This window comes from Bactrocera oleae, chromosome 2 (genome assembly GCF_042242935.1).
Source record: "Bactrocera oleae isolate idBacOlea1 chromosome 2, idBacOlea1, whole genome shotgun sequence".
NCBI lineage: Eukaryota > Metazoa > Arthropoda > Insecta > Diptera > Tephritidae > Bactrocera > Bactrocera oleae.
This window is the reverse complement of record NC_091536.1, coordinates 18,649,429-18,665,463: the sequence shown is the minus strand read 5'-3', so window position 1 is coordinate 18,665,463 and position 16,035 is coordinate 18,649,429. Positions and strand designations below refer to the sequence as shown.

Below are 16,035 nucleotides of genomic sequence, written 5' to 3'. Positions count from 1 at the left end.
TTGTATTTTTTAAATATGTTGTTTTTTTTAGCTTTATTTTTTTATTATATATTTTTGGTTTTTTTAAATTTGTTTTTTGCATCTTTATTATTTTTGGTATTTGTTTTTATATTTTTGGTATTTTTTTTATATTTTTTATATTCTTGGTATTTTTTTTATATTTTATCTGTTTTATACTTATTTTATAATTTTTGTATTTATTTGTATTTTTCGTATTTCTAATATTTTATTATATTGTTTGTATTTTATATTTTTTATCTTTTGTATTATTTTTATTAATTTTTTATATATTTTTTATATATATTATACATTTTTTTTTTTTACTTTTTTCTGTTTTCTTTTATTTTTTGGTAATTAGTGATAAAAGTTTGGATTTGGTTACAAATGTTGCATTTATGTTTTCCAATTTCACTATGCATTCGTTGCTTTTTCCGATCGACTCTTTTGAAAACAATATTATGAACATAAATTTGGTAGTATGATTACTAAAAAAGAATTATAAATAAATATGAAAAAAATTTGATTTGTTTAAAATATGAATTTTATTAAAAAAATATGCGCCGCTGAAAAATAAATGCCATTATTTCAGTTTTACTTTATTGATAAAAATATATATTTATTCTAGAGCATTAAATCATATTTAGTAATTTGAAATTCCGAATATATAATTTTACTAAAAATGCATACATACATATATAAATATGTTTGTAGACGGCAGAATATAATTTGAAGTGTTTAAACACAAGTGAAGTGCGAATATTTCCAGAAAAATATGTTTAATTCACAAAAAAAAAATTATAAGAAAATAATTAAATACAAATAATTTTATAAATAAAAATTTCAGTATAAATTTATACACAAACATTTGAATTTGAAAAAGTTTCACTTCTAGAATATAGCATTTTTATTACAATCATTCTTTTATGGAATTTATGGGAATTTGTTTTGAAGATTATGTGTTACCAATATTTATGGCCCAAAAAATCAAATTTATATTGTGTATATGTATACATCTAATTCATATAAACGTAATTAGATATGCAATATGAAATAATTATGTAAAATAATTTAAATGAAGAAAAACAAACGTTTATTCGCCATAACCTAAAAATTAAAAACTTCTAAATTCTTTCTGAGAAATTTGCAGAAATTCAGTATTTTATTGAAAACTTTTACATTCTTTTTTTAATTAATAATATGTTATATATAATTTTAAAGAATAAAGAAACTGTTTTTAAAATATGTTCTTTATTTTTTAATATGCAAATATTTTTATTTTAAATTGGCAATAATTTGATTTTTATAAAACAATGTGAAAAAATGATTTTTTGCTAATTCTTATTTATTTTTGTTGTTTTTTTTTAACTTGGTAACGCATTTTTGTAAACATAACCTATTTACACTTCTTAAATAACCAGCTGATTTTCATAACTAAACCGAGTTAAAACTGTTTAAATCCATTATTAGTATACATGGGTACATATATGGGTGATATTTTATAGGAATTGCTTTCAATTTTTTTTTTTAAATTAAGTTATATGTTTTATTTCTTAAATTTTTTTAATTATTTTCTATTTTTTTATTGTATGAGCATTTTTTCGTATTCTTTATTATTTATATAAAAAAAATACTTTTGTATTGCTTTTAAATATTTATATATTTTAATTATTTTTATTTTAATTTTTATATATTTTAATTTTCGTTGTATTAAATATGCTACGAATTTAAAAAGCTGATCCGAAACAATTATAAACTCAATTTTGTAAAAAATATACCAGAAGAAAAAAAATACAAGTTTAAAGCTGACAAGCATTTATACATACATACATATTATATACTCGTACATGCTGCATTATTGTAAATATGCATATAAATATAAACATATAAAAAAGTTATAACAACAATAAAGTTCGAAAAAATATAAACATCCATAAGAACACTTGCAAAATGAAAGGCCTACAATAGGTACCAAGTAAATAGCTCCAAATTTAACAAAGCCTATGCACATACACATACTCGTACATACATATGTTAAGTATAGTAAAACTAAAAGGCAACCATAACTACCATATATATTTGTTTTCCATTAAATATTATATAAAAATATATTTAAAAAAGTTACATGTACAATGCTAAATCTAATAAAATTAGAGAAATATAGTAAAATTAGAGATTTGAAAATAATCTGTAAAAATACAACAACCAATTGCAACCAAAAATAGCTAAACACAACAAAAGCAACTGATAGAAACTATTATGAAATATTGAAATTGAACTTTTATCGAATACCTACATACACACATAAATATCTACAAACATGTGTACATATATGAATGTTATGTTATGCAAAATGTATTAAAAATACACAAATACTTACATTTGTAAGCTATAAATTTGTTGCAATAAATATTGAGGGCGACACAAAGCAAAGCTGAGAACTGAGTGAAAAAAAGTTGCTAAAAGATAATTTTTTTTATTTCGTAACTTATTATTATTTTATTTAACCTTAAAATTATGTCAAATTATATAGACATTATTTTTTTGTAATTCATTTGCATACTTTTAGGCTGTCACAATATACCATTTTAAATTACATTTACTCGGCCGTGTACTCGTGCACTACGTGTTGGTATTGATTTTAGCCGAACAGTAAACTATGAGACTGGCTCTGAAACAAATTTTGTTGTTGTTGTAAACTATTGTATACAATTTGCTAGAAAATATAAAATTAAAAATTACTACTGAATGACAGCAACACCCAAACAGGAATATGAAGTAATTATACTTAGAAACATGTAGAAATAGAAAACATAACCGGTCTGTGTAACCCAAATTTGAAATTGTACTTTAGTTATACATAGATGTGATCTTTAATGATATATATTGTATGCATATATCTTATATACATATGTTATATAAACATTTTCTTCAAAAACTTTAAGAATAGTCGCTGTGGAAAAAAATCCATATCGGTGTTAACAAATGTAACCTTTTAGGTTAGCAATGAAATTTTTCAAAAATTTCTAAAAAAACATATGATTTATTTTACAAGTGATTGTCATACGTTTTCCAAGATTTTTGAAAGTTTTGATTAATTTTTGGAGCTTTTAAAGCTTAACTGAGGCAAAAATTTCGGAAATACAATAAAAAAAAAATTGTTATGACCAGTAGTTCCATGTATGGCGCGGCAGCCGGCCAATATAATTTAATCTAATATGCTTTTGGGTGCTAATGAGCACAAAAACGCCTTGAAATAAATCAGTATATGTACGGTTCAGCACTACAAGTATTTTTTTTTTCGTTTTTACTTAATATAATTTTTTAGATTTTTATTTTTGTCTGTTATTGCCTAGTAAATAAAATGAAATAGAAATATTTCGCTGTAAATCATACTCGCAAAATTATCAAAATGCAAAAAGAAAAAGCAGTACATCGAATAAAAACACACATTTTTTAAGTTATCTTACAAAATCCCAAAAAATCTTGTTACATATACATACATAACATACATACAACAAAAATATAAAACATACATATGAGATACTAAGTAATAGTAAAAAAGCTAAGCTCTGTTATTAGAAAACGTAATTAAGCAAAGCATTACAAATGAAAGCTGAAATATTTAAGAAAATTTATTAGACCAAGTCAACGCGGAAGGCAAATAAAAACCAATTTCCAAAATTGCCAATAATATAACTTATGTAAATTAAAAATACGTGAAAAAACACTTAAGAACTTATGTAAAATATAAAAAAGGGGGAAAAAATTAAATAATAACAAACATTTAAACAATAAAAAATAATAGTAATATTATAGCATAAGCATAAAAATATAGTTGAAGTGATTTATTACAAAAGCCTAAAATAAAGCAACAACAAATAGAAATAAAGAAGCAACCAACCAATTATGCTACATTATATACCACAAACAAAAAAACACACACACATACATATATTATTTAATAGGAAATAAGTGTAAAGCTGCATATAACAGTTAAATAATTAAGTTATAAATATTAAATTATACTTCAAAATATGTCATTATTGTTTGCTGTTTGCGTGGTTGATTGCGTAGTGCGCCGTTTGATTGATTGTCTGCCTAATTTGAGCGCCAAGAGCAGCTGCATTCACTCTCATTTAAGTTGTAAGCGATTTATTGCATCTCTGCAACTGCATTTTCTGTATAATACACTGCTGCATATGTCTTACGCTAATACATACAAACATGCATGAGAATTAAGCAAAAAAGTATAACGGTTTGTAATTTAAAACGGCATTGACCTAAAAGCTTTATGAGTAAAATTCTTTGCGGTAGTGCAAAAGGTCAGCAAAGAACTTTGAAGCGTAAATAACGCATACAAAGTGAAAATGAAAGTGAGAAGTAATTCAAAAGGAAGTGTTAATATGTTAATAGAAAAGGAAGTAACACATACACAAACAAACATACAACCATATTACACATATATGAGAATTAGTTACATATATCAGTACCATAATAGATACATACTTACATAAATATATATATATATATATATATAGACATATATATAATATTGATAACAACTATTATTATTATTAAATAATATTATAATTATTATGGAGCAAAAAAGAAGATGTAATTAATTGATTATGATTATTAATTCTAATGAAATATTGTACTGAAAGTAAGCCGATGAGAGTAAGAGAGCAACAAAGTGAAATAAAAATGTAATTCTTATTAACAGAATATCAATTGTGTATTTTTAATGACAACCCTAAAGCGAACTCCGTGGCTGGCAGTTTCTTATCTTTATTATTATTCGAAGCAAAATCGAAAAAATATAGCTAACGCTCTTGACTTACAACGAAGACTGTTTAACCTCTGAGGGAATTTCGGACACACGAATTAATTATCATTAATGGGGATAACTATGAGCCACTGTCCCTTTAAGACGCCTATAAAACTTGTTTTTATCTACACAAATGCCAACAGTGACGAAATGGCCGCTAAATTGTATATTGCAGCGTATTTATATAGTTCTCTCAAGAAATTCTCAGAATGTTCTCAGAAAAGCGCTGATGTTTTCATAATTTCTAATACACGCCACATCGGAAATGATAAATTGTGAGTAATGGGCAAGTATCAACTTCGACTAATTTAAATAATCTAAATACACGATTTAAGGATGCTTACCCGAGTTACATGATACCATGCCAAAAACCGAGCCAAAAACCTTCTTAAACTCATTAGTTATAAAATGAGAAGGGCTGAAAACTTCAAGTGACCACAGACTATGCTTCACTTGATATAAGGAATTGGTGAGATACTTAAAATAAGAAGTCTCGAATTTTTTACTCTTTATTGATTTTTATTTATGGAAAAATGTGTAATTCTGTTCACTCTAATATTTTTCCACCTACACATTACGTCGTCTTCAAACATCATGAGCTGGTGATATTCTTAAATAAAACATATGAATCCAGTGTAAAATAATAATGCCGTAAAAGCTTCCACAGGGGAGCACATAAAAACTAATACATAATATTTATTGCTACGTTCTAAGATGAGATGGAGTTATTGCATCTCTTAAAATTCGTCCGTTGTTAGACGGCTACGCAGACGACGGGAAATTTCATTGTAGTTGCGCTCCTTCCACTGCGCATTGATTTTGATCGTCTCCAAAGCCTGTTGGACACCCTGTTCGACCTTGCGCAAAAGTTGTTTGTTTTTCTCACAGAATGCACTCATATTTTCGTACTCATGCTGACTGCTCATTTGGCTGGCGATGGGCGATAGGAGACGACGCAATTCAGAGCCTTCCGGTTCAAAGCTGTAATGATGCGAGAAGTAGGAAAGAGGTTAAGTAGGAAAACCCAAAAACATAAGTATAATTAAGTGCTTACTATTCGTGCAGGAAATCGATATTGGTAATTAGATAATCGCGTGCTAAATGGAAACCAACTTCACCATGTGCCACAGCGCCGAAAGCGAAAGTTGAATCCTGTCTGCGTATATGTTTGTTGCTGTCGAATGCCCATTCCAGGTAGCGTTGCAAGATCCAAATTTCGCGTGAGCAACCCAAAGCTGAGATTATGGTACGCTTCTCAGCGGCTACGTTCGAGTTCTTATAGCGCGCCCAGAGGAATTGCCAATCATCTTCGTTGCCATGACGTATAGATGTGCAGTAAATGACTGAACGCAGATCCTTCGGTACAGGGTTGTATTCATCGGGATTGTCTCCGCCGCGCCACTGCTTGAAATATTGCTGTGCACTTGGTATACAATCTTCGACTTCGAAACGACAGGCCCAACTGGCAATGAGCTCTTTGTGGAGTATGGTATGCGGTGCCGTTTTAATTTCATCAGTCACGTTCAAACCGCCGAGGTACAGGTAAATAGGAGAGAGTATTTTGCGCATATATTTCTAAAATGTGAATAGAAGAGATTTGAAGAGAGCTTCAAAATAAAATAGCTCATATAAATATCAAGCATTGTGAAGTTGTTCCTAAAAGTCAGGCTAAGAGTAGTGGAGATTCCACTTTTTGATTTTCTTCAGAGGTGTAAGCTGTGTATTATGTGTTTCTTACTACTTACAGTGAAGAATTGCTGCGGACATGAATTTCCAATTTTCAGTTCGATTTAATTAATCAGGACAGCATTCCAAAATTTCAGTTAAAATAGTTTACACTTCGGAAAGATACAATTTTGTACCACTAATCACTTACCTTAAAATACTCGTACTCTGGAGTCTGGCGCAAAATTCTGTTCACGTCACGCAGATTATCTAAAGCTGCTTTCCACGGTATGTAGTCGCGTTCACGTACCAAATACTCAATCAGACGCATTGCGATGTCATAATCCTGATCACCAGTCCAAGCCAAGGTCAAAGCGTCATCGATGAGGTGTGCGCGATTGATCACATGGACTTTCCGGTAATCATCGCTGGTCAAAGTGTCAATCAACATATTCCAATTGCGTTCATCATACTTTACTTTATACAAACCGGACATTTGTACATTGAAAATGATCCATTCGTTCGACTCAGGCAGATCCTTAAGAGTCTGAGTTACTGGCTCATTCATTTCATTGCATTGCAGCCAGTTTTTAGGTGTAGTAGCACCAAAGTCAATTTCGGTTTGAGTGGTAAAACTCAAGGGCACCCACCAACAGCTACGCTCGGCTTCACGCGAAGCGGATGTATCGAGCAGGTAACGAACTTGTGTAACCTTGGCCAATTTGCGATCATAATCGCGTGTTATTGTAATAATTGGATAGCCGGTTTGCAAGGTCCATGAATCCATAATGGTCTTGATATCGAAAGCTTTTGGTAGCGTGCGGAATTTGTGAGCAGCTTCGGTAAGTGCGTACCATAGATCATCTTGTTCAGCATTGGCGTAAGCGTGTTTCTTGAGATAATAATGTAGACCGGAGCGGAATGCCTCATCGCCGAGGAAGTGATGCATCATGCGTAAAACGGTGGATCCCTTCTTGTACGAGATTGAGTCAAAGATCTCGGCAATTTTGTTGGTATGTGTGATCTCTTGAGAAATTGGGTGACTGCTCTTGAGCGCGTCAAGCTTAAAAATAGCCAAAGTATTATCGACCGACTCCTTTTCCAAACCACGCCATTCGGGATTGATGTGTTCAACACCCAAACTAGCTACATAAGTGGCGAAACCTTCATTCAACCACAGATCCTGCCACCATTTCATAGTGACCAAATTGCCAAACCATTGATGAGCCAGTTCATGCGCAATGACTGAAGCGACACGTTGTTTATTTTCCAAAGAAGACACATTTTCCGCATAAAGCAATGCAGTTTCGCGATAGGTGACCAGGCCCCAGTTCTCCATAGCGCCGGCACTAAAGTCGGGTATAGCGATCTCATCGATTTTATCCAGTGGAAATTTGATATTAAAGATATCTTCGTAGTATTGCAACACCTTCGGTCCCACATCGGCAGCATAGTTGCACTGATCGATGGCGTCAGGACGTGCCCACGTGCGAAATTGTACCTTATTCTTCAGGCTGGTTTCCGAATTGACATAGGCGAAGTCGTTGACAGTGTAGGCGACCAGGTATGTCGACATCGGCACAGACTCTTCGAATTCGCTCCAAACCCAATCTTTTTTATCCGCCCTGATGGTGATAAAATTAAATAATATAAAGATAATTTTTTAAACGCGAAGCAGCAAGACTTACATAGGACGTGTCTCTTTAAGAGGCATATTGCTCAATGCTGTGAACTTATTGTGATGTCCGAGTATAACTACGAATTTCGCTTTGTAATCGGGCTCATCAAAGCAGGGGAATGCGAGACGCGCCGACGCCGGTTCAAATTGTGTAACCGCAAGCCATCTGAAAGTATAAATATTTACATAGAAGTTCTATTGAGTAGGAAACCCTTGGCGGCTATGGTTACGTACTTTGTCTGATTGCTCACACGATCCACATACGAACTGCGATAGTAGCCACGCAAATTCAAATTCAATATACTCGAGAACGGTATGGTGAGTATGTACTCCTCTCCCCTGCGCAGCGGTTCGCACAAATGCATTATATAGTAGTCGTGGTAAGTGTTCACCTCGGTGGAGCGCACGCAATTCTTCTGTTCGCTTTCCTTGGCAATCAGATTACGTAGAATAATTTCATTACTATTTATGGTGAGATTGAGGGCATGCAGCGTGATGTTGCTTGTATCCTCCAATGCGATCAAATGCATAGCGACCTCACCGACAAATGTTAAGTTTTCGGGATTCTCTAGATGTGTGATCACGTGTAGCGTGTATTTTTGAGGTTTAACGGATCTTGGCAGACGGAAATAATTGTAACTACTAGCAGCTTGTTGCACTGCTGGCCCCGCCGACTCAAACTCCACGGGGTCTGTATCGGTGAAGGCGAGCACGAGAGAGGCAATGGCCATGAAGCTCAAGGCCGCACAGACATAACGTAGCTGCGATGTCATCTTGATTTGTCTCTGCGCCGGAATATTAATATGCATATATGTAAATATTTTTTTTTAACAAACAGCTTTCTTTAGGAAATATATATACTTGTATTTTGAAAAGCAATGAATTTATTTTGATTTTTGACTTGACGGAACCCAGCAGTAATGTTTCGTAATCTTAAAAAATTTCATGCAGGTTCAATATCCGTTGTACGGATAACTGACGCTTTATAGAAACGAGTTTAATTTATAGTGGTATCCTCGCAATATTTTAAGTCTTTCAAGTAGGTATATAATTGATATGAGAATACTTCTTATAAACTCATTCAACATACGAAATAAATCGCATCGTTAACCTATCATATTTTTATTGGAATGTAATTGCCACTGTCTGCCGATTTTTTTGTTTGAAGATTAGACTTTTGGTGTATCAAACAATTCTAAGTAGTGTAGCTTAATGAAGGCTTTCGTATATGGATTGCCCATTTTTCATTGTAAAATTCGAGATCTCAGTGTCACAATAATTAATGATTTAGGGTGATGTCCCTTTTTTAGAGATTAAAAATAAAAGGTTTGGCTTAAATAATCGTGTTATGAGAATTGTCATTAAATACTACAATTTGTACTCTCTTGAAAAAGCAATTTTTAAAATTTATTTGTTGAATTTTAAATATATATCGCATATACCTACACATGTTAATTTAATTATTACTTTCTGTCTTTGTTGTCAAATAAATTTTAAAGCTCATGAATTTGCATGCCTTAATTAATGGCAGGCCTTAGAAGTAGTCGAAATAAGCATGGAGGAATCGAATATTTTAGTAACTTATCTTAAAACAAGTTGGAAATAAATGGATATTAACACTGTTCCAAAGTAATATTAATAATGTTTACTCACAAAAAAAAATTCAATTCATTCATAATTATCTTATTACTTTTATATTTTCTTATCATTCATTTTAATTAGCCGAAATTAATTATATCTACATACTTGTAATCAGTGGGCGATACACACATACATACCCGTACGTATTTTCGTATTAAAATCACTTTAAAACAAATACATTTTTCTATCGAACTTTTCGTAGAAAACTAGTCAAATTGGCATAATAAAAAATAATTCACGAATTGCAAAGCTACTAATTATAACTAATAGCGGTAATAAATTTCTATTTCGAGTTGGTCTATACCTCGTCTGTCTGTATAGACTGCTATTTAGGGGGTATAGTTGCTGATAAAAAAGCTACGGGATTAACGTTGTACGTTTTACTGAGTGTGTGTTAAGGCGAAGACGAGGTGAAAAATTGGTAATGATTTCTGCTTTGACACTAAAAGAGATTTCAAGCAAGAAGACCCTGCTGCTGCTCTGATTTTAATATAATATTGGAAAATATTAGTGGAATTAATCAGATATAATTTTCTATAAATGAATTAAAGAATTTAATCTATATGTTTGGTCAGACTTAACTTTTAGAACACATAAAAAAATTCGATAAAAAAGTGGTGTTGATATAAAACGACGATCGTGTGAGAATCGAAGTTGTTGAAGGCAGTGGATATCCAAATGAGATGTTGGGTATGTTTAAGCTCCGGGCAAAGTGGGCTGTGCTGAGATATCAGTGAAAGAATATTTAACGCAATGACGAGGTAATCCCCGAGAATAACGGCTATTTAGAAGGTTTAGAATAGTTGGAAGATCGGAATAATCGTGGTAATGTCCACGATAGCAAGTATGGTCTATACAAATTGTTTAATAGAGGTAGCATTGTCAAACCCAGTTTATAGTTTATCAGTCTAAATTATGTCAAATGATAAAGTTTGCGTTTAAGAATTTTTAACGTTATATTAAATTTCAAGATATCTAAATTGATTAATCGTCTGGCTGACGTAAGAGACTGTCAATTGGTTCTAATAATATGTACCATATGTATTCCGCAGAACATTGAACAGCCTTACTGATCTAAATAAAAACGCGAAACATGTAAGGCTCCTTTTCCTATCATAATATGACATATTCCTCAAATAGAAGTGAAAGCTCAACCAAACATTTCTAGAATATGTGTAAATAATGTTAGCATTAAGATCTATGATGCTTCCGAATTTGGTTTTTTATCTATCTGCTGGGCGGTTTTTTAATTCAACTGAGAGGTTATTTTCTTTTACAAGAAACTGGCATGTTTTTGTGCATGATATCAATGTAGATTACGACAGGTGGTATTATACATACATACATATATATTTCTGTAAGCATACATATTAAACATGTACATATTTATGTACATACATATATATGGTAGAGCCATAAACTATGGGAGTGTTATACTTAAGTTCAAATCTAACCCGGACTGGTCCATATCGATAAATATTTTTTCCTAGATTGGTACCACTTTTTTTACATGTGAGTTAAATCTCCATATGTCAATTAGTGTGGGTTTAGCAGGTGTTCGTTTCCAACGCAAAAGGTTTGTCTGCCCGACCGGGTCAAATTTGTTCGTAGGTGTATGATTTTTATAACGAAAATATAATGTAACGAAATTTTCATAAATCTACAAAAAGCCGATGACGTCTCTCATAAAACGTTTTGTGATACAAAAAAAAAATACTTCACCCTAATGTACATGCCTGTTCCAATTTCTTTTATTAATATACAAATTAAAAGACATTTTAAGTCACTCGATTTAACACACTTGCATGAGAAATATACAAAATAAATAAACAATAGTAAACGAGTTGAAAGTCAGCTAGTGTAGTGAGTTGCCAGTGAGTTCAACTTGAGAATTCCATTAAAATGAAAGTCACGCATCGAGGTCTGGGCCAATGAAAACGTTAACGCTCTTTGCTGCTGCGCCACCTGTTTAACAAACTTTAAACGTTTTCGACTAAATGAATTTTTTATTTACTAAATAATAAAAAAATACACTATATATTAAAATAACATTTCCAATAGCAGTCTCCAGCCTATGTATTTAACTGTATACGTTTTGTATACTCACACATATTTTTTTTAGGTTAAATAGAACTGTTCTTAGTTTATGGAGATTAGATTTACTGGATTTTTTAATTCCTTTTTTATTTTCGTTTCTTTGCTGATAGTTTTTGATTTTTAAATAAATATTTCCTGTTTTTGCCTGCGTTGCGTCGCCCATACGAATCTTTTTTTTTGTGTTTTTTTGTTTTTGTTATTCCAAAGCTAAACAAGAAATTGTTTAAATCAATACACATAAACAAAACACGGCGAGCAAATGAAAATGCAGTAAACGGGTATATGAAAAAAATCCAAAGCATCAAACTATAAAGCAAAGCGTAGAACAAAATTGTAGTGAAAAAAAGTTGCCTACACCATAATTAAATCGCTAGCTTTCTATTTTGGGCGCATCTGTTCTCTTCCGTTAAACTGTTTAGTTTCATTTAGCGACTTGGTGCAAAATTTAAGCTGTTTATACATATGTATGTATGTTAGTTTTTTTTTGGTGATCATAATATACAGGTCTAAAAGTAAGTTGCTGATTAAACACAAAATCACATACAATAATTCAATTGTTCTATTTGAAACACACATTTCAATGTAAACATATTTAAATATACATATGCCCGCAGCCAGTTTGCCGTTTTGTTGTTCTTGACACGTGCTTGCTATAATTTCCAATCAGGGATTCACAAATGTATGTATGAAATGTAGGTGTAAACAAAGTTGACCACTTTCCGAGAACTAATCTCAATAATTACTTCTCTCGTTATATGTATGTTAAAATGGTTTAAGTCGATTTAAGCTGAAGTAAGCATCTTGCTTGCTAATGAAAGTGGCATCGAGTCGCGAATATGTGTATGGTATGTGGCCAGAATAACTCGAATTGCGACTTTATCTATATCTTCGTCAAATCGGCTCAAAACTAGCTATTAATTATTTATAAAGCTGTAGGAAACTTGTGATTAAAAAAACCTATAATTTTTATGAGATTTTCCAGTTTCATGTTCGACCATTGGGCGTAAGTTCAAAAAGGCAGTCGTTGGTAAAAAATAAGTCAAATAACTTTTGATGCCTAAGTGTAAGATAAGGTGCACACCAAACTCAGCAAAGAATCCTGGTAAAGAATCTTGTAACAGCGTCAATGCATCTACAAAAAGTCAACGTTTGGATTTTTGTTTTTGCCTTTCAATATTATTAATTTATATTTTTACGTATAAGTCAATAGTGAGAACCTCCCGTCATCATTAAGGGGCGAGTGTTATTAACAATGATATAGAAAATGTTATAAAAGCACGTTAAGAGAAAAGAAGCTTAATTTATTTATGAAACAAATAAAATAAATTTGAAGCTACTGATATTTATATGATATTTATGAGAAGCGTTCCGAGCTTTGAGTGATGACAGTTCAAAGGATAAACGGATTTTATACAAAATCATAGTTTAAAATTATTAAACATAGTGATTAAATACTAGCCGACTGTGTTTTCACATTTGAAGGTCGTTCATAAACTCTTACATGCCGTTGGCGAACAGACAGTAGCGAATCCAATACATAGGAACGATATAATTAGGTATTAATATAAGTATATTGCTTACAAGAAGAGAATATGAATAATAAGAAGAAGAGAATATTAGTAATACAAAATATTATTTATACTAGATACACTGAAAAAAAATATATTGCTTGAAGAAACATTAAGAGAAAATTTTCGAAAAAAATAGAGCCGAACTGACGCAAAAACCAGCCAGTTCCAGCCTATTTGTTGCGGTTGATACTAACTGATGAGTATAGTAGTAAATACCTTGCAATAGTGTTGCATTTGTTGTTTTTATACTAGCATTTTTTTTTTATTTAGACGCTCGCGCCGTTTGACCGCAATTGATTGGAGACAATCAAAATCGAATTTAAAATTTGCGCTCACACAACCTAATTAAACAGGCGAAGGCACGATGGTGGAAAGAGTATGGTGAGGCGAAAGCGAGGACATGCATCAACACGCATACACATATTACTATTTACCGGCATCGATTTTCTTAGGTAACGGTAACTGCAAGCGACTTCTTGCTCATAATTGAGTTCAAAATTTTCATACTTAAATAGCTACAAATATAGTTGCATTTGTTGTCGTACTGCAACAATGTCGTTGCAGCCAATTTGCATATGAGCAGCATAGCGAATTAAAAATAAATATGACAATTTATTATCGATTTGTGAAAATTACAAGAGATTGATGGGGGTAAATTCATTGCGGGGATATGTTATTAGTGGCGTGAAAGTTGGCTAATAATTTTGATGAAATAGATTAAAAATTACATATATGCATATATAAAATTTATAGATAACCTGTAATAATAATATTCATTGCGAGTTCACTCTTTATCTCCATTCGAACTTTAAGTCTACTTTAAAAATAAATATTCTATTTTAAGCATAATCAACGACAACCAAACAGTTTCTGACGCAAATTTTATTATTGTGTGGACTTAATTTAGTCAGACAATACTAATTGGTTCGGCTATTATTGAAACTGAATCACATGATTTTTGAAATTCGATAACTTAAAACTAACTTCTAAAATACCGTGGAAGTAGAGGTGTGCCAAGGAAATATATTACTCAAACTAAATAAATAAGATCAAAAGAACCACCTCCGCACACAAAACTCAATATAATATACAAGAAGCTGTTTTTCTTTTTCCTAATAGCTTTTGCCCATCCATAGTTAAATATGTCTACGCGTGTCACTAAAAAAAAAAAATTCAGAAAAACAGAGAGGGCTTGAAACTCACCACTTATCAAATAATATTGAGGCGCACACCTCTAGGTATGAAATCTCGTTCAAATTTCTGGCTAATTATATGTTTATAAATAGTATATTTTAAAAGATCATAATATTTTTGGAGCTAATTTTAATTTAACGCAAAAATAAATAAACTATAAACTTTGGAAAGTAAAGCATTTTTAGTGCAATAATTTAATGAGTTTTCTGTCGATAGATATTGATGAAACACGCGTCTTGACTAAGGCAACTGGCGTATGATGAGTAACCGATTGCCATGTATAATGTAAATTTACGGCAACTATACTGACAAGAGTCGCCATATATATTTGGTATATAAATTATTAATAATAATGAACTGGGAAAACAATATGTACTTTTTAATAAGCCAATAAGTTTTAATATTTAGCTTAATATATATATATATTATATATATATTATTTTTCCTTTTCATTAATGCGGAACGTAAACAAATTAATTTTCGACTCTTTATTATTTTAATTGAATTAAAATCAGTCTGATTGTGTTTTCCGGGACTGGTGTGCTAATTTTTATAAGCACTTGTAAATTTATATTTTGTTTTGATTCGATTTTAGACTTCCTGTTTTCGTTATACTGAAGTTCAAAATTAGGTTTTTTTTCTTGAGTTTTCAATTTATTGCGTTCAATGCACTTTTTGGAGCGTACACTCAATTAATGAAATTTATGGCGATTACATTTTAATTGTTATTCAATGTCTACAACTGTAACACAAAAATTAGAGAAAAAAATCACGAATTTTCCGGTTTGCATTTGCTTACACTTACTCAATCAAAAACACAGCAAAACGTTGACCAATAAGTATTTTTTTATTATTATTATTAATGTGCACAGTTTATTAAACAGTTGTGTGTATTTGCGATAAGTCGCGTGCGCGCACTGCCTCTATCGCTGCGTTTATTTGAGCCCTGCTACTAATTACTAGCGCTACACATTAACTAACCCACAACCAGTACCGCGCACAGGTACTGTCTATCTGAAGCATTCTCAACAGCGCGCCGGCCACTTATAAGCAAACGGCCAGCGATGGCGCACCATGTATGCACGAGCGCTTGGCGCTGTCGTTGACTCGGCTGTTGGCGACTGGGCGGACAGCGCCGTTGTATACACAACGCCAGTTGTTGCCGGTTTCTGACGTTACATTAGGCGTCAATACACTCTTTCACTGGCAAGAAATCTAGCTATTCACGCACAAACATATACATACATATAGACAGTCATACAGATAGCCAGACGCACAAAAAATACAATTGAAATTAAATGCAAAAAAATGAATAAAAATACAGCTTATTACACGCTGCGTCTCGTGGAAATGTGCCGCTG

General features: G+C 31.8%; 1 protein-coding gene across 2 annotated transcripts; it reads right to left on the bottom strand.

Moving 5' to 3' along the window:
• Positions 1 to 5,321: 5,321 nt before the first annotated feature.
• On the bottom strand, positions 5,322 to 15,698 carry LOC106627788 (aminopeptidase N). Of its 2 annotated transcripts, XM_014248062.3 has the most exons (6): positions 15,480 to 15,698; positions 8,406 to 8,956; positions 8,182 to 8,337; positions 6,705 to 8,118; positions 5,883 to 6,403; positions 5,322 to 5,809 (listed from the first exon to the last, which is right to left on the bottom strand). In XM_014248062.3, the coding sequence occupies exons 2-6, from the start codon at positions 8,942 to 8,944 to the stop codon at positions 5,566 to 5,568; spliced, it is 2,874 nt and encodes a 957-aa protein (XP_014103537.2). In that variant the 5' UTR covers positions 8,945 to 8,956; positions 15,480 to 15,698; the 3' UTR covers positions 5,322 to 5,565. The 2 variants fall into 2 exon arrangements, with proteins under 2 accessions (XP_014103537.2, XP_069966544.1); XM_070110443.1 differs by lacking the exon at positions 15,480 to 15,698 and having other exon boundaries at positions 8,406 to 8,995.
• Positions 15,699 to 16,035: the final 337 nt, after the last annotated feature.

Coding starts and splice junctions, on each gene's coding strand:
- LOC106627788 (XM_070110443.1), bottom strand. CDS start 8,980: ATGCATATTAATATTCCGGCGCAGAGACAAATCAAGATGACATCGCAG. Junction 8,119..8,181: donor CTTAAAGAGACACGTCCTAT/GTAAGTCTTGCT, acceptor TATCACCATCAG/GGCGGATAAAAAAGATTGGG. Junction 6,404..6,704: donor CAGAGTACGAGTATTTTAAG/GTAAGTGATTAG, acceptor TTCACATTTTAG/AAATATATGCGCAAAATACT.